The sequence below is a fragment of the Dendrobates tinctorius genome, unplaced genomic scaffold (genome assembly GCF_039654945.1).
Source record: "Dendrobates tinctorius isolate UK_male_01 unplaced genomic scaffold, ASM3965494v1 ptg000162l, whole genome shotgun sequence".
Taxonomy (NCBI): domain Eukaryota; kingdom Metazoa; phylum Chordata; class Amphibia; order Anura; family Dendrobatidae; genus Dendrobates; species Dendrobates tinctorius.
In genome coordinates, this window is record NW_027361829.1 from 22,479,015 (window position 1) to 22,502,505 (window position 23,491).

The following is a 23,491-nucleotide window of genomic DNA, read 5'->3' on the forward strand; positions in this document are numbered from 1 at the left end:
CCCGGTGAACGTATTGTATACCCATATTCTTCCAGTTCCCGAACTCAGTTAGTTTGGCAAATTCTGAGAGTAAGTCATTATTCCAAATAGGTGTGTGACAGCAGCATCTCTTAAGCTGGAGTCACAAATAGCAATCTCGCTAGCGAGATCGCTGCTGAGTCACAACTTTTGTGACGTAACAGCGATCTCACCAGCAAGATCGCTGTGTGTGACAGCGATGAGCGACCGGCGCCCCTGCCAGTATCGTTGTCGGGATCGCTGGTAAGTCGCTATGTGTGACTCCAGCTTTACTGGCATGTATGTTGTTGTTTAAATAAAATCAGTGTTATATCGGAGGAGATTATCACTAAAGGACTAGAGTCTCCCGCTAGTAAACTGTTCTGTATAATCTTGCCCCACTATTGATAAGCAGCTTTCCGTCAATGTACAGTTTACACAGCAAGCTGCCAGTCTGTTGTGTGGGCAGGTTATATTCAGCTAAGCAATCTCAGCACTGCTAGATCTGCAGGAATGAAAACAGACTGTATCAGGATGACAGCATGCAGCCCAGCAAGTGACATTGCTAGCTAGCATCAGGGTCTCTACCTCTACATCATGCTGCTCCAAGATTGCATGATGACTGAATCCCTTTAAATGTAAGCTGCTAGGCAACATTTCAATTCTGTTCAAACAGGGATCAACTTCTTTGAATGACTCTAGCTTACCTTTAACATATAGGAGACCTGAAAAAGCATGTAATGTCTTACATATAATTATGACAGAATATCTGTCTGTTGCTCGCCAATTGCCTCCACTCACAGGCAATGCTTTACAGCCAATCTTGTCGACCAGGGCATCAATTTAAAGGCTACCGGAAAGTTATACCATGTACAAACCAAGAGAAAAGTCAGTATGGACAACTGGACATCAGGAATACAAAGAAAATATGATTATACGGCAACTCAATTACCAAGGAGGAAAAGGATACACTGATGTAAGAAAGTTTTAGTTACTGTACATTTAGCAGCTCTCTCTTAGGGGTGCATTCCTATAGGGTGAATACGCAAAGGATTTACAAGGTTTCAAAAAAATCTGATTCACACACAACAGACAAAATCTGCATCCGCTATGTAAAGTGACATCTGCAGCATGCCAGTTTACTCTGGCGATGGCAACACAAACTTCTCCCCATACAACACTAAGGGTGAAATGTACAGAAAAACTGCACCTTCTGCACAATAAAAGCTGCAGGAGAATTTACTAATGTTGATTTCAATGCTTAGGAAATTCTGGCATGGATACAACCTGTACCCAACAATAAAGTGTAAATATCTGCAGTCACTTACAAAAGCATTTTTAAACTGTTCTTGATGCTGCTCTTCCAAGATTTTAAGTGTTTCCTTGTGTTCCTGCTCTTTATTCTTTAAGGCTTCAGCATGTAATTTTTCCAGTTCATGAATACGCTCATCAGAGTTTTTCTACAACATGAAAGAAGACATTTTGTCAAATGTTGCCTCAACAGGGAATTTTACATATGGAGGATATGTACCCTACTAATGACAATTTGTAAAGCACAAAAAAAGAAAGACAAAAAAAGCCGCATTTAATCTAGAAAACTAAAGTGAATCTGATTTCAGCAAGACTCTAGTGTTGTGTCACTTGTCTACTTGGAGCAGTTTAGATACAATCACTGTGTTCTCTGCTGTAGATCGTGCTGAGCTCTGTGTAGCCTGCTCACAACACTGACTGGCAGCTTTCTGGGTACATTTTATATTAGCAAGGTGCTGCTAATCAGTAGATGTGGACGGGATTACACAGAGCAGGAGGAGTTTTCTGTAAGATGGTGTCAGATGTATAGTTTCACATGGGCATCAATCATTCCTCTGTAACTAACAAAAACTTCTGAATGCCTAAAGAGAAGCAATTATCACAGTACCCCATACTAAAGGGGGTTTTACACATAGCGATATCGTTAGCAATATCGCTAAAACGTCACTGATTTTGTCATGTTATAGCGATATTGCTAGCGATATCGCTGTGTGTGATACTTACCTCCGACCGGCTCCCCCGCTGTCCATCGCTGATCGCGCGAGATTGGGCGGCTCCATTTCTCGTCGGGCTCTTCCTGCTGGGGCTTCCTGCTGTGTGAGACGAGCGACGTTGGACGCGGGCGGGAGGACGTCAGGATCGCTGTGTGTGAAAGGTGAGTATCGTGCGCTGCGTCGCTGCTGCATCGCTTTGAGATCTTCAGGTATGAAAGCTCACTAGCGATCATTTAGCGATGCACCAGCGATCCTGACCGGGTCGGATCGCTGGTGCATCGCTAAATGTAAAAGGGCCCTAAGATACTGCTAACCCTTTGACAGCTCATATCACTACCACAATCCTGCATACCAAAGAAAAATTAATTCTTACATCTCTTGCATCGTACATGCATCACCAGGAGGTATGACTGGAGGGCCTTTACCATTCAGCCTAATAATCCAGTCTTTTAGCCATTAATTATTGTGGATGACATCCCCTAGATTAGGCACTACAAGCTCTAACCCTTGTGCAATCAGCTAAGGGCAGTGGAATCATTCCATCTATATGCATGTGCTGGCATCAAGGTGAATTTCCATACAGTATTTCTTACAGCTAGATCAATTACAGACAAAAGGACAATCACCAGGCTGGCCGAAGGGGCACAGGACAGTCTGGGCCCATCCATCAGTTGGCTAGCCACATCCTACCAAAGGTCTTTTTTTTTTTTTTTTTTAAACACAGCCTGCTGTGGTAACATGAGGACACAATCAGAAAAGCCATTTAGAAGGCTAATTAAGGAGTGGTAGCAAATTATAGTATATACTCGTGTATAAGCAGAGTTTTTCAGCACATTTTTTTCTGCTGAAAACGCCTCCCTCGGCTTATACACAAGTCATTGTCCAGAAAGCCAGAGGGGGAGGGGGAGCGGCAAAGCAGGGGCAGGAGCCGGTGGCTGTGGTTAAAGCCTGTGCCGCTGCTAAATAGCGCGCAGTGACAGCTGCAGCCGCCAGCTTCCAGAAGACATCATACTCACCCTCCTCTGCGCTGTCGCTGTATCTCCGTTGGTCCCGGCGCCAGCAGCTCTTCCTGTGCTGAGTGATCACGTGGCACCGCTCATTAAGGTAAGGAATGTTCACGCGTCTCCACTCCCATAGGCGTGGAGGGAATATTCATTACCTTAATGAGCAGTGCCACGTGATCGCTCAGTACAAGAAGAGCTGCTGGAAGCCGGAACGAGGTGCTGCGAGGGCACGCTGGAAAAGGGTGAGTAGGATGTTTTTTGTTTTTTTTTGTAATAGCAAGCATGCATACCAGGCCGGGAGAAGGGGATCCATGCATATGACGACGGGAGAGGGGGGCCACGCATACGGCGACGGGAGAGGGGGGCCATGCAAACGCCGGTGGGAGAGGGGGGACCATGCATACGACGGTGGGAGAGGGGGGACCATGCATACGACGTAGGGAGAAGGGGAGCCAAGCATACGACGACGGGAGAGGGGGAGCCATGCATACCACGATGGGACGGGGGAGCCATGCATACAACAACGGAAGAGGGAGAGAGCCATGCATACAACGACTGGAGAGAGGAGCCATGCATACAACGACCGGTGAGGGGGAGCCTTGCATACGACGGCAGAGGGAGATCCATGCATACAACGACGGGAGAGGGAGAGCCATGCATACAACGACGGGAGAGGGGGAGCTGTTATGATTGGGTCACCGAGGAGGAGAGCAAGCCCAAGCTAAGCCACAGAAAACCAGAAAGGTTGGTAACTAAGCGGATTGCAGACCCCTGATCCTATCCACACAACTAGCAGTAGCCGTGGAGCGTGCCTACGATGATCCTAGACACCTTGGCACAGCCGGAGAGCTAACTAAGCCTAAAGCAAGAAAGGGGAAATCTAAACTGCCCCAGAGCAGACCCCAAAGGAATAGATAGCCCCCAAACATATATTGTCAGCGAGACAAGATGAAAACACAAACGCAGGCAGGAAAATAGACTGAGCAAATGATGGGGCACTGACACTGACTAGACAGGACAGGAAAGACTGTCTGCAATCACGCAAAAAACCCTGCAAAAAGTTCAACACACCTGATGGAAAAATACTGAAGTCGCACGACTTCGCCCACTATATCAGCACTCTGGTATATTCTGAAAGCAGAGCAAAAATATGCCAATCTAATAAGGGACAAAAACAAACTGGCACAAGCAGTAACATATGGACGGTGATCCAGCACAGCCCCAGCCGGAGCTGGCTGACCCACACAAAACTGAGATAGACAAAACCAGATCAAATGCAAACAGAATAGCAAATGAACACCTAGCTGAACATGCAGGGACTGAGCTGGAAACAAAGACCTCAGGAGGCAGGAAGAAAATCACCAGCAGGGATAGAGGGAGTCGGATGTCCTAAATCCCAGTCTGAAACCCCAGATCTCCAATCGTCGTCCTCATTATCAGGTGGCAAGCCTCTGTTAATCAGATCAGCACCATTACCTCCAGTAACCACCAGAGGGAGCCCAGAAAGAGAACTCGCAACCCCTCCGTCAATCTGACCGGCTCCACTACCTTCAGTAATAACCAGAGGGAGGCCAGAAAGCGAATTCACAACAGGGAGCCATGCACACAACGACAGGAGAGGGGGAGCCATGCACACAACGACGGGAGATGGGGAGCCACGCATACAACGACGGGAGAGGGGGAGCCACGCATAAAACGATTGGAGAGGGGGAGCCACGCATACAACGACGGGAGAGGGGGAGCCACGCATACAGCGATGGGAGAGGGGGAGCCACGCACACAAGGACGGGAAGGGGGAGCCACGCACACAAGGACGGGAGGGGGGAGCCACGCACACAAGGACGGGAGGGGGGAGCCACGCACACAAGGACGGGAGGGGGGAGCCACGCACACAAGGACGGGAGGGGGGAGCCACGCACACAAGGACGGGAGGGGGGAGCCACGCACACAAGGACGGGAGGGGGGAGCCACGCACACAAGGACGGGAAGGGGGAGCCACGCACACAAGGACGGGAGGGGGGAGCCACGCACACAAGGACGGGAGGGGGGAGCCACGCACACAAGGACGGGAGGGGGGAGCCACGCACACAAGGACGGGAGGGGGGAGCCACGCACACAAGGACGGGAGGGGGGAGCCACGCACACAAGGACGGGAGGGGGGAGCCACGCACACAAGGACGGGGGGGGGGAGCCACGCACACAAGGACGGGGGGGGGGGGGGGCACACATACCAGGACAGGATCGGGGAGCAAAGCATAGCAGGACGACGGGGAGAGCCACGAATACAGGGGGGGAGCCACGCATAGCAGGAAAGGACGGGGGAGCCACACATACCAGGACAGGATGGGGGGAGATACGCACAGCAGGACAGGGGGAAGCCACGCATACCAGGACAGCGATGAGGGGAGCCATGCATAGCAGGACAGGGACAATGTATACCCAGCTTTTACTCAAGTCAGAAAGCTTACCCTTTTTTACCGTGGCAAAATTAGGTGCCTTGGCTTATAGTCGGGTCAGCTTATACTCGAGCATATACCGTAGTAGGTGTAAATTGGATGACTGGTTGCCTTTAATAAGATAGCCAAAGAATAGAAAACAATGTGTTTTTCCTGAAACTGTGCCATTCAAGTTTATGGGAATATGCAAATAAAGTCCGTGGAGCCTCATTTAAGAGACTCAAACACGGGACTAGCCAGATCTTCCTCCAGGGAAGGACCCAGCCAAGGGGTGGCTCCTTTCGGAAACCATCATATTAAGTGGCCCTTTAAGTCAATATCCAGCTCTTTACGAGTTTACAGATATGACAAGGGAAATACCAAGGCCAGGTATCCATCCACAGACAGCTGTTTCGGGGTGTTGCCCCTCATCAGTGTGGAGTAGGACTCTGGCTAGGTGGAAGCAATGCCTAGTAGACCAACATCATGAAACAATCACTGACCTCAGGGAGACCAGTCAAAGAAAACACTGCGGCAGCTGGCAAAGGCGCTCAATCAGTGAAATCCTAGGTGCATTTCTCCCTGGGAAATACAAATATGCAAATAAAGTCCGTGGAGCCTCATTTAAGAGTCTCAAACACGGGACTAGCCAGATCTTCCTCCAGGGAAGGACCCAGCCAAGGGGTGGCTCCTTTCGGAAACCACCATTACCACCATATTAAGTAGCCCTTTAAGTCAATATCCAGCTCTTTACGAGTTTACAGATATGACAAGGGTGTTTTCTTGACTGGTCTCCCTGAGGTCAGTGATTGTTTCGTGATTAAAGTCTATGGGGACTGTTTTGTAATTTCTTGAAGCTCATAAATAGGAGAAGCACAGTTTCTAGAAAATAGGCAGGCTTTTTTACCTTCATAATATCAACCACTTCTTGCTTCACACGGCTGAGTTCCTTTTGGATCTTCATACGCTCCTCCTCACTGGCCTGCTCTACAGCTTTAATGTGCTCTTCCATTTCTTGCTTGCCTTTCCTGTGGGCCTCCTCTGTGCTCTGTGACGTGCTCACAGCTTTCTCTAATTGTTCAAAAGCTAAAAAGACATTAAAATCCAATAAATTCAGTCAAGTAGAAAAGTAGAAATATTAACAGATCCGGAGATTTGTGGACAATATTACGGAAAAACTTATAAGTAAGGTTTTAGGGCAATACATAGAAATCGACCACAAATTTTACAATTTGTAGTTTTTGGGGGCCTTTATCTAAAAACACATAACACACAACAATATGACATACAGTTATACAAACTTGATAACATTTGTGGGGTTTTTTTGTTTTTTTTTAAAAAAAGAAAATTAAATATGAGCATTTAGGCAACGTTTAGGATAAACGCAAACCCTAAAATTAACTGACGAGGAGCTGAGGTTTTCGGCTGCAGTTACTGTACAGTGAAGTGGAGCTGTGCTGCTGTGCTTCCATCCCTTGTTTACACCCAGCCTTGGAGATGAAAACAGCTGAGTGGTGGGTGTGCCAGGTGACGGACCCCAACAATCCAATATTAATTACCGTACCTATATTAAGGAGAGGCCCGACATTCTACTGGCTTTTATCTTTTGCTCGATTTACATGGGCAGAGTCTTGCAGATAACAGGGGCCGATCTGATTTATGCAAGTTAAATCGGTGCTTATTTAATAGGCCAGTACACAGTGGCTGATAAATTGTATGGAGAAATAATGATCATTAACCCCTTCATGAAAAGGGGATTTTGTGTTGGTCACCCCTATAAGAGCCATAACGTTTTTTATTCCATTAATCCAGCTACATGAGGTGGAATACAAATATATAAAATCAGAGTATACAGAATTTGCCACACACGATGTGTACAGTAAAAAAATGAGACACAGATGTACATCAACGTTTTTCCTGTAGCCCTATACTAGTATTCAGAAGGTTACTATAGAAGTTATAGCTGAAAACGGATTGGGCATGTTTAGGGTAAGTTCACACTGGGTGTTTTTGCTGTTTTTTCTGCAGCAAAACCGGATTTCTTGACAGGAACGTATGGTTTGGTGCTATCTTGTGTCTCTCTGTGCATGCTAATAGAGTTGGGTGCCTCAGAGAAAAACAAACCACTACCTCCTGTAGAACCATGCCTAAACATACCCAATCCGTGTGTGCGTGTGTGTGTATATATATATATATATATATATATATATATATATATATATATATATATATTAAGCTCAAAGTGTGTATGTATATGTGTGTGTGTTTGTGTGTCCGGGATTGGCATCCGCACCGTCGCAGCTACAGCCAGAAAATTTGGCACAGTCACACGTCTGACCGTCTGGACCCCAGAGCGTCCTAGACTATGTTGTGAGGCGAAATTTTAACCCTGCGCGTTCCAATTCACCAATTTTGCCCCTGTCTACATAATGGGGAAAAAGTGTGTGCGTGTCAAGCCCCGCCCCTCATTATGATGTCATAATGCCCCTATCTACATAATGGGGAAACAGTGTGTGCGCATCAAGCCCCGCCCCTCATTATGATGTCACAATGGTTGCCATGGCGACGCTGATGTCATCATAGGTTGCAAGCCCCGCCGCTCATTATGATGTCATAATGGCTAACTATGGGATGGAGGATGTGTGATGGGTATATGGGCACTGGACTATGGGATGGAGGATATGTATGACGGGTATATGGGCACGGGACTATGTGATGGCGGATATGTATATGGGCATGGGACTATGGGATGGCGGATATGTATGATGGGTATATGGGCACGGGACTATGGGATGGAGGATGTGTGATGGGTATATGGGCACTGGACTATGGGATGGAGGATATGTATGACGGGTATATGGGCACGGGACTATGGGATGGCGGATATGTATGATGGGTATATGGGCACGGGACTATGGGATGGATAATTATAATTTGCTATAACTAACCACAGTTAGTTACTATGCCCGGGCAGCGCCAGGCTCTTCAGCTAGTATATATATATATATATATATATATATATATATATATATATATATATATATATATATAAAGCTGAGTGTACAGCCCCGCCCAATCCACACAGCCACATTCACTATAATATCCCACATCATCCCATCAGCCAGAGCCACCGGACTACTACCCCTAATATCCCACATCATCCCATCAGCCTGGGGTCAGAACCAGAGCTCTGAGTGGAACGGTCCTAACTTGCATACCGGGGATCCCTTTAAGAGAGGCCTGGCGTCAGAACCAGAACGCTGAGTGGATTTGCCCTGACTTCCATACCAATGATCCCTTTAAGAGGGCCTGGGGTCAGTACCAGAGCAATTAAAGGCAATTGCCCTGACTTCCATACCGGGGATCCCTTTAAGAGAGCCTGGGGTCAGAACCAGAACACTGAGTGGAATTGCCCTAACTTCCATACCGGGGATCCCTTTAAGAGGGAAGATGTGCCTATGGGATGAAGGATGTGTGATGGGTTTTATGGGCACGGGAGGGGGGGGATTCATTTCTGTCATGTGCTCTCTGCTCCTTTCTGGGGGGCAGACAATGGTTGGGCGCTTATGTTCCTGGGGATGCTAGATTTCTCCCACCATGTCAGTGTATGCTGAGGTGTTGTCGAGTGGGAAACCTGTTGCTCATAGCAACCAATCACAGCTCAGCTTCTTTTAAACAGCTATGGTGAAATGAGAGATGCTTAGTGATTGGTTGCAAGGAAAACTGTTGCTCATAGCAACCAATCACAGCTCAGCTGCTTTTAAACAGCTCTGGTGAAATGAAAGGTGCTTCGTGATTGGTTGGTGATAAACACCCACACATTCAATTTTACCTATACATACACCGTATATACTCGTGTATAAGCCGAGATTTGCAGCCCATTTTTGCACATATTTATGAGTTTAAGGAGCGGTACCACGTGACCGCTGAATGCAGGAAGCAGACTACCGATGGAGAAGCAGGGGCTGCAGAGAAGACCGTGTGCCAGGAGGGGGTGAGTCTGATGGGGGCAGAGCAATATTCACCTGTCCCTGTTCCATCGCCGTGCACCGCTGTGTCTCCGGGTCCTCCTGCTGTGACATTTAGATCTGAGGGAGCGATGATGTAGTCAGTGCGCCCCCTCTGCTGAACGTCACTGCAGAGACCCGGGAGACACAGCGGTGGACGGCGAAGGAACAGGGACCGGTAAATATCACTGGTGCCGGGGGCTCAGGACATTGGCACCTGGCCCCCAGCGACGGAGAGGTGAGTATGTCATTATTTGTTTTTGTTATTTTAATTGCAGCAGCAATGGCAGCAGTAAAGAAGGGTTATTTACGGAGCATCTTATGGGGCAGCATTAACCCTTGTGCAGCAGCATATGGGGGGGTTTATCTATGGAGCATCTTCTTGGACCACCATTAACCCTAGGCTTATACGCAAGTCAATAAGTTTTCCCAGTTTTGTGGCAAAATTGGGGGGGGGGGGGAAATCGGCTTATACACGGGTCGGTTTATACACGAGTATATACTGCGTATATATATATATATATATATATATATATATATATATATATATATATATATATATATATATATATATATATACACACACACACACACACACACACACACTAGCTGAAGAGCCCGGCGCAGCCCGGGCATAGTAACTAACTGTGGTTAGTTATAGCAAATTATAATTATCCTCCATCCCATAGTCCCGTGCCCATATACCCATCATACATACCCACGATCCCATAGGCCCGTGCCCATATACCCATCATAAATATCCTCCATCCCATAGTTGAATGCCCATATACCCATCACACATCCTCCATCCCATAGTCCCATACCCATATACCCATCACACATCCTCCATCCCATAGTCCCATGCCCATATACCCATCATACATATCCACAATCCCATAGTCGAGTGCCCATATACCCATCACACATCCTCCATCCCATAGTCCCGTGCCCATATACCCATAACACATCTTCCATCCCATAGTCAACCATTATGACATCATAGTGAGCGGCGGGCCTTGCAACCTATGATGACATCAGCGTCGCCATGGCAACCATTAGGACATCATAATGAGGGGCGGGGCTTGATACACTTTTTCCCCATAATGTAGATAGGGGCAAAATTGTTTGGTGAATTGGAACGCGCGGGGTTAAAATTTCGCCTCACAACATAGCCAAGGACAGTCTCGGGGTCCAGACGTGTGACTCTGCCAAATTTTGTGGCAGTAGCTGCGACGATGCGGATGCCAATCCCGGACATACACACATTTGAGCTTTACATATTAGACTAGCTGAAGAGCCCGGCACTGCCCGGGCATAGTAACTAACTGTGGTTAGTTATAGCAAATTATAATTATCCTCCATCCCATAGTCCTGTGCCCATATACCCATCATACGTACATATCCACGATCTCATAGGCCCGTGCCCATATACCCATCATACATATCCTCCATCCCATAGTCGAGAGCCCATATACCCATCACACATCCTCCATCCCATAGTCCCATGCCCATATACCCATCATACATATTCGCCATCCCATAGTCGAGTGCCCATATACCCATCACACATCCTTCATCTCATAGTCCCATGCCCATATACCGATCATACATATCCTCCATCCCAGTCCCGTGCCCATATACCTGTCATACATATCCGCCATCCAATAGTCCCGTGCCCATATACCCGTCATACATATCCTCCATCCCATAGTCCAGTGCCCATATACCCATCACACATCCTCCATCCCATAGTCCCGTGCCCATATACCCGTCATACATATCCTCCATCCCATAGTCCAGTGCCCATATACCCATCACACATCCTCCATCCCATAGTGAACCATTATGACATCATAATGAGCGGCGGGGCTTGCAACCTATGACGACATCAGCGTCGCCATGGCAACCATTATGACATCATAATGAGGGGCGGGGCTTGATACACACACTTTTTCCCCATTATGTAGATAGGGGCAAAATTGTTTTGGTATATTGGAACGCGCAGTGTTAAAATTTCGCCTCACAACATAGCCTAGGACACTCTAGGGGTCCAGACGTGTGACTGTGCCAAATTTTGTGGCTATAGCTGCAACGGTGCGGATGCCAATCCCGGAGATACACACACTTTAGCTAGCTATAATATATATATATATATATATATATATATATATATATATATATATATATATATATATATATATATATATATATATACAGTGCCTACAAGTAGTATTCAACCCCCTGCAGATTTAGCAGGTTTGATAAGATGCAAATAAGTTAGAGCCTTCAAACTTCACACAAGAGCAGGATTTATTAACAGATGCATAAATCTTACAAACCAAAAAGTTATGTTGCTCAGTTAAATTTTAATAAATTTTAAACATAAAAGTGTGGGTCAATTATTATTCAACCCCTAGGTTTAATATTTTGTGGAATAACCCTTGTTTGCAATTACAGCTAATAATCGTCTTTTATAAGACCTGATCAGGCCGGCACAGGTCTCTGGAGTTATCTTGGCCCACTCCTCCATGCAGATCTTCTCCAAGTTATCTAGGTTCTTTGGGTGTCTCATGTGGACTTTAATCTTGAGCTCCTTCCACAAGTTTTCAATTGGGTTAAGGTCAGGAGACTGACTAGGCCACTGCAACACCTTGATTTTTTCCCTCTTGAACCAGGCCTTGGTTTTCTTGGCTGTGTGCTTTGGGTCGCTGTCTTGTTGGAAGATGAAATGACGACCCATCTTAAGATCCTTGATGGAGGAGCGGAGGTTCTTGGCCAAAATCTCCAGGTAGGCCGTGCTATCCATCTTCCCATGGATGCGGACCAGATGGCCAGGCCCCTTGGCTGAGAAACAGCCCCACAGCATGATGCTGCCACCACCATGCTTGACTGTAGGGAAGGTATTCTTGGGGTCGTATGCAGTGCCATCCAGTCTCCAAACGTCACGTGTGTGGTTGGCACAAAAGATCTCGATCTTGGTCTCATCAGACCAGAGAACCATGAACCAGTCTGTCTCAGAGTCCTCCAAGTGATCATGAGCAAACTGTAGACGAGCCTTGACATGACGCTTTGAAAGTAAAGGTACATTACGGGCTCGTCTGGAACGGAGACCATTGTGGTGGAGTACGTTACTTATGGTATTGACTGAAACCAATGTCCCCACTGCCATGAGATCTTCCTGGAGCTCCTTCCTTGTTGTCCTTGGGTTAGCCTTGACTCTTCGGACAAGCCTGGCCTCGGCACGGGAGGAAACTTTCAAAGGCTGTCCAGGCCGTGGAAGGCTAACAGTAGTTCCATAAGCCTTCCACTTCCGGATGATGCTCCCAACAGTGGAGACAGGTAGGCCCAACTCCTTGGAAAGGGTTTTGTACCCCTTGCCAGCCTTGTGACCCTCCACGATCTTGTCTCTGATGGCCTTGGAATGCTCCTTTGTCTTTCCCATGTTGACCATGTATGAGTGCTGTTCACAAGTTTGGGGAGGGTCTTAAATAGTCAGAAAAGGCTGGAAAAAGAGATAATTAATCCAAACATGTGAAGCTCATTGTTCTTTGTGCCTGAAATACTTCTTAATACTTTAGGGGAACCAAACAGAATTCTGGTGGTTTGAGGGGTTGAATAATAAATGACCCTCTGAATAAACTTTTCACAATTTAAAAAAAAATTAAACAAAGAAATAACATTCTTTTTTGCTGCAGTGCATTTCACACTTCCAGGCTGATCTACAGTCCAAATGTCACAATGCCAAGTTAATTCCGAATGTGTAAACCTGCTAAATCTGCAGGGGGTTGAATACTACTTGTAGACACTGTATATATATATATATATATATATATATATATATATATATATATATATATATATATATATATATATTACATAGACAGATGCAATGAAAAGGAAACATGGATTTTTGTGAGTACTCACCGTAAAATCCTTTTCTCCGAGACGCTCATTGTGGGACACAGGTACTGTGGGTGTATGCTACTGCCGTCTGGAGGCTGACACTAACTATACAACAAAATTTTTAGCTCCGCCTCCGCCGCATACACCCTCGCCCCGATTGCGGGCGGAAACCAGTTTAGTGCAACAGCAGTAGAAAACAAAACAAATTAACCTTAACGCAGAATACAGATGTCTGAAAAAGGACCACCCTACCCTTTTTATTTAAAAAAACGAATTATACTAATTAAATAAACAAGAGCCCAACTGGCTATCAGGGTGGGTGCTGTGTCCCCCAATGAGTGTCTCGGAGAAAAGGATTTTACGGTGAGTACTCACAAAAATCCATGTTTCTCCCTTCGTCTCATTGGGGGACACAGGTACTGTGGGACGTCCTAAAGCAGTCCCTGGGTGGGAAGTCAACTCACTGATCCAAGCCGCATGCTCTCCTGTTTAAAGGTGCGCCACTGCCGCCTGGAGAATTTTTCTACCAAGGCTCGCATCTGACGAAGCCTGAGTATGCACATTGTAATGCTTAGAAAAAGTATGCAGGCTGGACCAGGTTGCCGCCTTGCACACCTGCTCTGCCGAAGCCTGGTGCCGAAGCGTCCAAGAGGCGCCCACTGCCCGAGTAGAGTGCGCCTCTATCCCTGCTGGAATTGGTGTGCCTCTAATACGGTAAGCCTCTTGAATAGTTAGACGAATCCATCTGGCTATGGTCGACCTTGAGGCTGCGAGCCCCTTCCTGCGCCCTTCGGGGATCACAAACAGCGAGTCTGTCTGGCGAAAAGGTGCAGTCCTCGACACGTACCTCCTGAGCGCTCTCACTAGGTCCAACGTGTGGAGCGCCCTTTCCACCCTATGTACTGGCGCTGGACAAAATGAAGGCAGAACAATGTCCTCATTAATGTGAAATGAGGACACGACCTTCAGCAGACAGGGGGGAGCTGGTCTAAGGACTACCTTATCCTTGTAAAAAGTCAGAAATGGTGCTTTACAAGATAGGAATGCCAACTCCGAAACCAGTCTAATGGAAGTTATGGATACTAAGAATACGACCTTCCTGGAAAGATATGATAATGAAACTTCTTGTAATGCCTCAAAAGGAACTTCCTGCAGGACACCCAGGACCAGGTTAAGATCCCAGGAGTCTATGGGCACTCTATAGGGGGGCACCAAATGGGAGACCCCTTGGATAAATGTCTTGACCTGCATATTAGTAGCGATCCTTCGCTGGAAGAGGGCAGACAAGGCCGATATCTGTCTCCTAAGGGAGCTCGGGGCCAATCCTGCATCTAGGCCTGACTGAAGAAAAGCCAGGATGCTGGGAACCGAAAAAGACAGTGGAGCAACCCCGTGCTCTTGACACCAATGAAAGAAAACCTTCCAAGTGTGATGGTAAATTCTCGCCGAGGAAGGCTTCCGGGCGCTAACCATTGTAGCAACCACTTCACGCCCAAACCCCGCCTGGGTCAGAATCCAAGATTCAATGGCCATGCCATCAAACACAGGGCCCCCGAGTTCGGGTGGCAGATCGGCTCCTGAGACAGTAAGTCTGGCCGTTCCGGCAGATGCGAAGGAACGTCTGCGAGGAGCTGCACCAGATCCGCGTACCATGCCCGACGGGGCCAGTCTGGGGCCAGCAGAGTTGCCGGAACCTCCTCTGCCTTGATTTTTCTGATGACCCTCGGAAGTAGTGGCAGCGGGGGAAACAGGTATGGGAGTCAAAACTGGCTCCACGGTAGGACCAACGCATCCACTGCGATTGCTCGCGGGTCTTGAGACTGAGCGACAAACACGGCTACCTTGGCATTTTCCCTGGAGGCCATCAGATCCACGTCCGGAGTCCCCCACCGTTGGCAAATCTGCCAGAAGACTTCGGGGTGCAGAGCCCATTCCCCGGCCGCGACACCCTGCCGGCTTAGGAAATCTGCTGCCCAATTTTCTACGCTTGGTATGTGGACTGCTGAGATTACGGAGTGGTTCCTCTCGGCCCAGAGTAGTACATGCTCTATCTCGCGCATGGCTGCCCTGCTGCGCGTGCCTCCCTGTTGACTCACGTACGCCACCGCCGTGGCATTGTCCGATTGAATCCGGACCGGACGCCCTGCTAGAAAGTGCTGGAAATGCTGCAGTGCCAACCGCACCGCTCGAATCTCCAACAAGTTGATCGGGAGGCGCCTCTCCTGATGCGACCATTGCCCCTGAGCCGTGTGATGGTGGAAAACTGCTCCCCAACCGAGAAGACTCGCATCGGTTGTGATCACCAACCACTGTTCTGGGGGAAAGGGCTTCCCCTAAAGAAGAGAGGAGTCGCGCGTCCACCACTGAAGTGACCGTCTGACTCGAGAGGACAACCTGCACTGATGATCGATTGTGAATGGATTCTTGTCCCAAGATGTCAAGAGAGCGTGCTGCAGGGGACGCAGATGAAATTGGGCAAACGGAATCGCTTCCATTGCCGCCACCATCCTCCCTAGAACCCTCATCCCAAATCGAATGGTGTGAGGGCCTGGTCGTTGAAGATTACGAACTCCCTGACGGAGCGCTCGAGCCTTGTCCCGAGGGAGAATTACCAACCCTCGGGAGGTGTCGAAAATCATCCCTAGGAATGAGATCCTCCGAGCTGGGACAAGGGAGGACTTTTTCCCGTTGACCATCCATCCTAGGCGAGACAGGGTATCCAGCGTGATGCTGACATTTTCCTTGCATGCCCGAAAGGACGGACCCTTCACTAAGAGGTCGTCTAAGTACGGTAAAACCACTATGCCCCGAGAATGTAGAATGGCCATAACGACCGCCATTACCTTCGTGAACACTCTGGGGCGGTAGCCAACCCGAAAGGCAAAGCCACAAATTGGAAATGCCGACCATCGATTGCAAAACGTAGGAATCTTTGATGCGGGGGAAAAATAGGGATGTGCAGGTAAGCATCCTGGACATCGATCAAGGCCAAGTATTCTCCCTGTTCCATGGATGATACGACTGAACGGAGAGATTCCATTCGAAAGTGCCTGATTCTGATGAACCTGTTCAAGAGCTTTAAGTCCAGAACTGGCCTTACTGTCCCATCCTTCTTGGGGACCGCGAACAGGTTGGTGGAATAAAAACCTTGAGTCCTCTCGCGCTCTGGTACAGGGACCACGACCCCGTTGAGCTGCAGCACCTTGATGGCCGCTAGCAATGCCTCTGCCCGGGATTCTGCTATGGGCAGCCGAGAAAAAAAATCGTCTTGGAGGATCCCTGACAAATTGTATTTTGTACCCCGACGACACTAGTTCCGCCACCCATGCGTCGCGTGCCACCGTGACCCAAACCTGAGTAGACGTCCGCCCACTCTGCCGTCATCGGGTACCGGATGCCCCGAGTCATTTCGCTGAGGGCCTCTGGGACCTGGCCCCCCATGACCTGGGCGGGCGGCCTCGCATCCTGCCCAGCGGGTTGGCTCTATACGCGACCTGACGCTCCTTGTCCTGGTTGTAGCGAGTTGGGGCGGAAGAACTGGCCGCTGCCATCCACCCGGGGCTGCGAAATGCCCGAAAGCACGCCTGAGGCTGACGAAATGGCAGTTTAATCTTCTGTTGTGGGAGACAGCTGCTTTTTCCCCCCCGTAGCATCTGAGATGAGCTTGTCTAATTTTTCCCCAAATAGGCGGCTACCCTGATAAGGCAGGGAAGTCAAAGATTTCTTGGAAATCGAATCAGCCCGCCACAGCCTTAACCACAAGGCTCTCCTAATGGCGATTGCATTCGCCGCCGCTAGTGCCGCGCAATTCGCCGCATCCAAGGACGCATTGATTAAATAGTCACCTGCCATCGCGATCTGACCTGCTTTTTCAGACACTTCCGTCGGCAGGTCTCTATCCTGTAGGACCGTATTTAAAGAATCTGACCACGACATCATGGCCTTGGCTACCTATGTTGCCGCAAATGAAGGGGAGAGTGCTGATCCTGATGCTTCATACACCGAGCGGGCTAAACTCTCTATGAGCCGATCCGTGGGGTCATTAATAGACAAACCACTAGGCACCAACAAAGATCTCGAGGCCAGGCGTGACACTGGGGGATCCACAACCGGAGATTCCGCCCCTGTCTTACAGAGCTCTGGTGCAAACGGATATCTTGTTTCTAGCGTTTTCTGGCCCGAAAAACGCTTGTCTGGACGTTCCCTGTGTCGCTGGACTATGTCCTCGAACTCTGGATGAGTGCTAAATACTCTATGCGGTCTCCTGGCCTTCTTAAAGGATACCTTATGACCTGCGGTTAGAGAGACGTCCTCCTCAATACCCAAAGTCTGATTGACCGCTTCAATGAGACTGTCTACCGTCTCCTGACACCCCGGGGTATCCACGTCCACGGATTCCTCCCAGTCATAACCTGAACTCTGCTCGCTCCCGGAAAATGGTGAGGGTGAGCAAGACGCCGCACTCACAGATGCCGAAGCACCAGAGGGGCCTGGAGACGCAGTGTGGGTTCTCTTCCTATGCGTCTGCCTCGAGAGGAGTGCGGCCCCTGCAGGCCGGAGGCTCGTGAGTTGGATGAACCCTCCCCAACAGGCGAGCCGTCGTCTCTACCCCTATCTGGGGCCTGAAGGGTCTCAATCGCCTTCGTAAGGGAAACCATGGACCGTGAAAGTGATAACGCCCATTCCGGGGGATCCAGACCCCTGGGCTCCTGGGCGCGTTCGGAGTCACAGGCTTCACATAATTTAATAGTCTGCACTCGTGGGAACATAACCCCACAGGAAACGCATGCGGCATAAAGGAACGTGTGCGTTTTTCCTTTCCCAGACATATCGCTGCTTAGGCCAACTCTTATGAAAGTTCAAGGGGAAAGGAGGAGGAGGGTAACCCTTTAGCATTTAAAGCGTAGCTCCGAGACAGGGTCGCACTTACCCTGCTCCTGTGTGTCCCCCCCGCGCTCCCGGGTCTGCCTCCGATGCGCTCCTTCACCTCTGGGTAGGCTGCGAGTGGCTCTTCTGATCGTGGCCTACCCTGCTCAGAAACCGGGGCCTCAATTTTATCCAGCGCCCGCCCTAGTCACGGGGGGGCGGCGCCGGATATGACGTCGCACCGGGGGGCGGGACTTCCATCCGCGGCCTAGGCCGAAGGCGCGGGCTAAATTAGACCCATCCGCCGCTCGAGCGCAGGCACTCCCGCTGGCCCGGATCCTCCACGCTGCTCTCCTCCACCCGCTGGCGGTGCCGACCCACGGGAGAGCCTCCCGGACTCAGCCGCACGCAGGTACCCGGAGGGAGGAGGAAGAGGACGGAGGGAGGGAGACGGGGGGGAGGGGGAAATGGTGCTGCCGATAGCAGCCTGGTCCTGCCCGAGGAGCTGCATGGCCGCTGCAACCGCAGCCGCCCTGATTATTATTGGACTCTACAGGGGGGGTCCATCCTCCGAGAAAATGCTGCCCAGAGCCCTCCCCAGCTCCATACCTACCTCATGGACCTTGGTAGCGGCACCTGGGGTATTTGATCTTAGGATGGTGTAGCTCCGTCTGCCCTGTAGGGGCGAGGAGAAGGACCGTCCGCCGCCATGCAGCACCGCCGTCTTGCGTTGGTGGAGCAGTGGGGGCCGCACAGACTAGTCTTGTGCCTCTGTGCAAGCCCACGGTTTCAATACCTAGGGGTGGACAGGGCTAAGTCTGGCATAATGTCCCACGTCGCGGGAAAGGATACGTGGAGGGACACTCGCACGTGCTCGCCCGTTGATGGTTTGGGGAAATCGGATCCTTTCAATAGGATGCGTTGCCCCTGTCTCATTTCCAAAAAAAAAATAGAAGTCTGGGGAAAAGTCCCAGATATGTCCCTCGGTGCGGGAAAGGATACGCGGAGGCGATACTTATGGTGGTTTGGGGAGATTGGACCCTTTCAATAGGATCCGTCGCCCCTGTCTCATCTTCATGGTAAACTAGAAAAAACTAGTCTGGAGAGATCCAGACTGCGTGTGCCTCCATAGGACACTAAGCAAAAAACTGGTTTCCGCCCGCAATCGGGGCGAGGGTGTATGCGGCGGAGGAGGATCTAACTTTTTTTTTTGTATACTTCGTGTCAGCCTCCAGACGGCAGTAGCATACACCCACAGTACCTGTGTCCCCCAATGAGACGAAAGAGAAATAATTGTTTGATCCCTTGCTGATTTTGTAAGCTTGCCCGCTGACAGAGACATGAACAGTCTATAATTTTAAGTGTAGGTTAATTTTAACATTGAGAGAATAGAATATCAAAAATAAAATCCAGAAAATCACATTGTATAAATTACATAAATTTGCATTTTGCAGTGTGAAATAACTATTCCCTTACCAACCATTAAGAGTTCTGGCTCCTACAGGCCAGTTAGACGCTCCTAATCAACTCGTTACCAGCATTAAAAGACAGCTGTCTTACATAGTCACCTTTATAAAAGTCTCCTGTCCAAAGATTCAATTAATCAGATAGACTCTAACCTCTACAACATGGGCAAGACCAAAGAGTTTTCTAAGGATGTCAGGGACAAGATCAGAGATGTGCACAAAGCTGGAATGGGCTACAAAACCATAAGTAAGGCGCTGGGTAAGAAGGAGACAGCTGTTGGTGCAATAGTAAGAAAATGGAACAAAGACAAAATTGACTGTCAATCGACATCGATCTGGGGGCACCATGCAAAATCTCACCTCGTGGGGCATCTTTGATCATGAGGAAGGTGAGAGATCAGCCTAAAACTAAAAACTACATGGGGGGAACTTGCTAATGATCTCAAGGCAGTTGGGACCACAGTCACCATGAAAACCATTGGTAACACATTACGCTGTAAAGGTTTAAAATCCTGCAGTGCCTGCAAGGTCCCCCTGCTCAAGAAGGCACATGTGCAGGCCCATCTGAAGTTTTCCAATGAACACCTGGTTGATTCTGTGAGTGTTTGGGAGAAGGTGCTGTGGTCAGATGAGACAAAAAATGAGGTCTTCGGCATTAACGCAACTCGCTGTGTTTGGAGGAAGAGAAATGCCTATGACCCAAAGAATACCGTCCCCACTGTCAAGCATGGAAGTGGAAACATTATGTTTTGGGGGTGTTTCTCTGCCAAGGGCACAGGACTACTTCACCACATGCTTCAGAAAATGGATGGAGCCACGTACCATAAAATCCATAGTGACCACCTCCTTCCCTCCTTAGTGACAACCAGAACATTAAAAATAGGTCATGGCTGGGTCTTCCAACAAGACAATGACCCAAAGCATACAGCCAAAACCAAGGAGTGGTTCAAAAAGAAGCACATTAAGGTCATATAGTGGCTAAGCCATTCTCCAGACCTTAATCCCATGGAAAACTTATGTAGGGAGTTGAAGTTCCGAGTTGCCAAGCAACAGCCTCAAAATCTTAATTATTTCGAGATGATCTGCAAAGAGGAGTGGACCAAAATTCCTCCTGACATGTGCGCAAACCTCATCAACTGCAAAAAAAATCTGATTGCTCTGCTTGCCAACAAAGGTTTTGCCACCAAGTATTAAGTCGTTTGCCAGAGGGATCAAATACTTATTTCTCACTACAAAATGCAAATAAATTTATATAAATTATACAATGTGATTTTCTGGATTTTAATTTTTGATATTCTATCTCTCAATGTTAAAATTAACCTACCCTTGAAATTATAGACCATTCATGTCTTTGTCAGTGGGCAAACTTACAAAATCAGCAAGGCCTCATATAATTATTTCCTTCACTGTATATAGAAGAAAAGCAGGCAATTCATATGCCCCGTATAGTAATATCACAGAGTGACAGGTTAGAACACGATAATATATTTTACATAGATAGAAGAAAAGCCGGCAATTCATCTGCCTTGTACTGTAAAATCACACCAGGAGCCAACAGGATAGAAAAGATGGATTACACACAGTAAATACATATAGAATAGGTAGATATACAGATGTCTGTGACAAATACAATTAGGTGTGTGTGTGTGTGTGTGTGTGTGTGTGTGTGTGTGTGTGTGTGTAGCTTACTGTACATGCATTTGAATGTTATTTTTCTGAGAAAAATGGCATGGGCTCCCACGTCATTTTCTTAACCAGCATAGGAAAAGCCGATGGCTGGGGACAGACGTTTATAGCCTGGGAAAAGGGCAATACGGCAATACCCATGGAGCTTCCCATGCTATTATCATCAGCTCACAGCTATATAATTAGCTTTTACTGGATATTAAAAAGGGCCCCCCCAAGTACGTAGTACCTTTGTATTGTCGGGTGACTTCTAGTCCTGAGGTTAGTAATATGGAGAGGCGTCAATAAGACACCCCAATTACTAACCCTATAGTCACATTGTAAGTAAACAAAAACAGCCATAAAAAAGTTCTTTAATTGAAAGAATGACACAGACTCCTTTAATAACCTTAATTAAGCCATACTTACGTCCAGGCTGAGAACCACTGGAGAATGAGCTGCTGGGAGCGCAGTGTCAGTAACCGGAAGTGACATCATCCAGGTTGTCTCCGGTCACTGAGACTCCGTTCCCAGCCGGGTTCAACTGCGGTGACCTCGGTGAGACCCCCGCTAGCACCATGAGAAAGTTGCATGGTGCAGAAGCGAGTTCACCGCAGTTGAAATTCACCACAGTGAAATTCTCCCAGTGGTTCTTAGCCTGGACGGTCACATCTTGGCACTGTCCAGGTTGTAAACAATTTATCCCCTAGACATGTATTACAGCGTGGGACAGAACGACTGACAGGTGAGGGATATTGTGATTTTTCATTTTTGGTTTATTACAGGAGAACGAGGGCTTTGGTGGAATAGGAGTTAGGTGATTATAGCTGTGTTTGCTATTTTTAAATAAGAATGGATAAGTGTGTTTTGTTTTATTTCTAACAAAAAGGCTTTATTCTGGCTGTGTCTTTATCATACAACTATAGGATTAGTAATGGAGAGGTGCCTTATAGACACCTCTTCACTACTAACCCATGGGCTTGATGTCACCTGACAACACAAAGGTGACATCAACCCCACAAATATGAACCCCACTTGCCACCGCTACAGGGCAAGTGGGAAGAGCCGGGCAAGTGGGAAGAGGCGGGCAAAGTGCCAGAATTGGCGCATCTAAGAGATGTGCCTTTTCTGGGCAGCTGCGGGCTATTATTTTTAGGCTGGGGGGCATATCCATGGCCCCTTACCAGCCTGAGAGTACCAGCCTCCAGCTGTCTGCTTTAGCAAGGCTGGTTGTCAAAAATGGGGGGACCCCATTTTTTTTTTTTTTTTTATTATTTACTTAAATAATTTTAAAAAAACTCGTAGGGACCAGTCTGTTCTTGATAACTAGCCTAGCCTTTTTATTTACAGCGCAGGAGTGGCTGATGAGTACTCCCATCATCCGTTCCTGCTCGCACTGTTATTAGCAGCAGCATGTGTCGGATGATGGAAGCAGTAGTCCCATCAGCAGACATCAGTGACCAGAGGAAAACTATATACCTCCGATCACAGCTGAGCGCTCACGCTGTCTTTTGACAGAGTGGGAAGTGGAACCACGGCTCTCTGACAGACGGGGATGTGACAGGTGATGTTTGCAGTGTGTTAAATACTATTGTTGGGCCCCCCATTCAAGTTAATAGGGTTCGGATCCACATGGTGGATGACAGTCTGTATGTATGCATCATGCAGCCTGCCACCTAGATGTAGTGGAGATGACTGTGAGGTCACATCCTGCTGTCCTTGACTTTTCTGCAGCAAATACGCTGCAAAAAAGTCAACCTGCGTACCCTGCAGCATTTTTTTACCATTCAAGTCAATGGTTAAAAAACACTGCAAAAACGCTGAAAGAAGTGACATGTGCTATGTCAAAAAAATGCTGCAAAGCACAAAATCCTAAAACAAAAAGAATGTGTGTGCATGAGTTTTCGGAAATCTCTTAGGCCTTGCTAGTACTGTAAAAAGTAGCTGAGAATTAGCATAAAAACCGCAGCAAAAACGCCTAGTGTGAGCTTACTCTTACATAGGAAAGCCAAGGGGTCCACATTGGTCCAAACTGTGTTGCTTTAACCAAGTGTATTGCTGTCAACTTTTCATCCTATGATATTTTATTACCCCGAAGAATAATGTTATCAATTGAGAGGATGG

General features: G+C 48.1%; 1 protein-coding gene across 3 annotated transcripts in view; it reads right to left on the reverse strand.

The window, feature by feature from the left end:
- GOLGA4 (golgin A4) overlaps positions 1–23,491 on the reverse strand; it is a 245,424-nt gene that overhangs the window by 78,410 nt on the left and 143,523 nt on the right. For all 3 annotated transcript variants that reach the window (XM_073549893.1, XM_073549892.1, XM_073549891.1), the window contains 2 exons: positions 6,368–6,546; positions 1,326–1,457 (listed from right to left, as the gene is read on the reverse strand). In XM_073549893.1, coding sequence (XP_073405994.1) covers positions 1,326–1,457; positions 6,368–6,546 — 311 coding nt within the window. The remainder of the gene's footprint in view (positions 1–1,325; positions 1,458–6,367; positions 6,547–23,491) is intronic.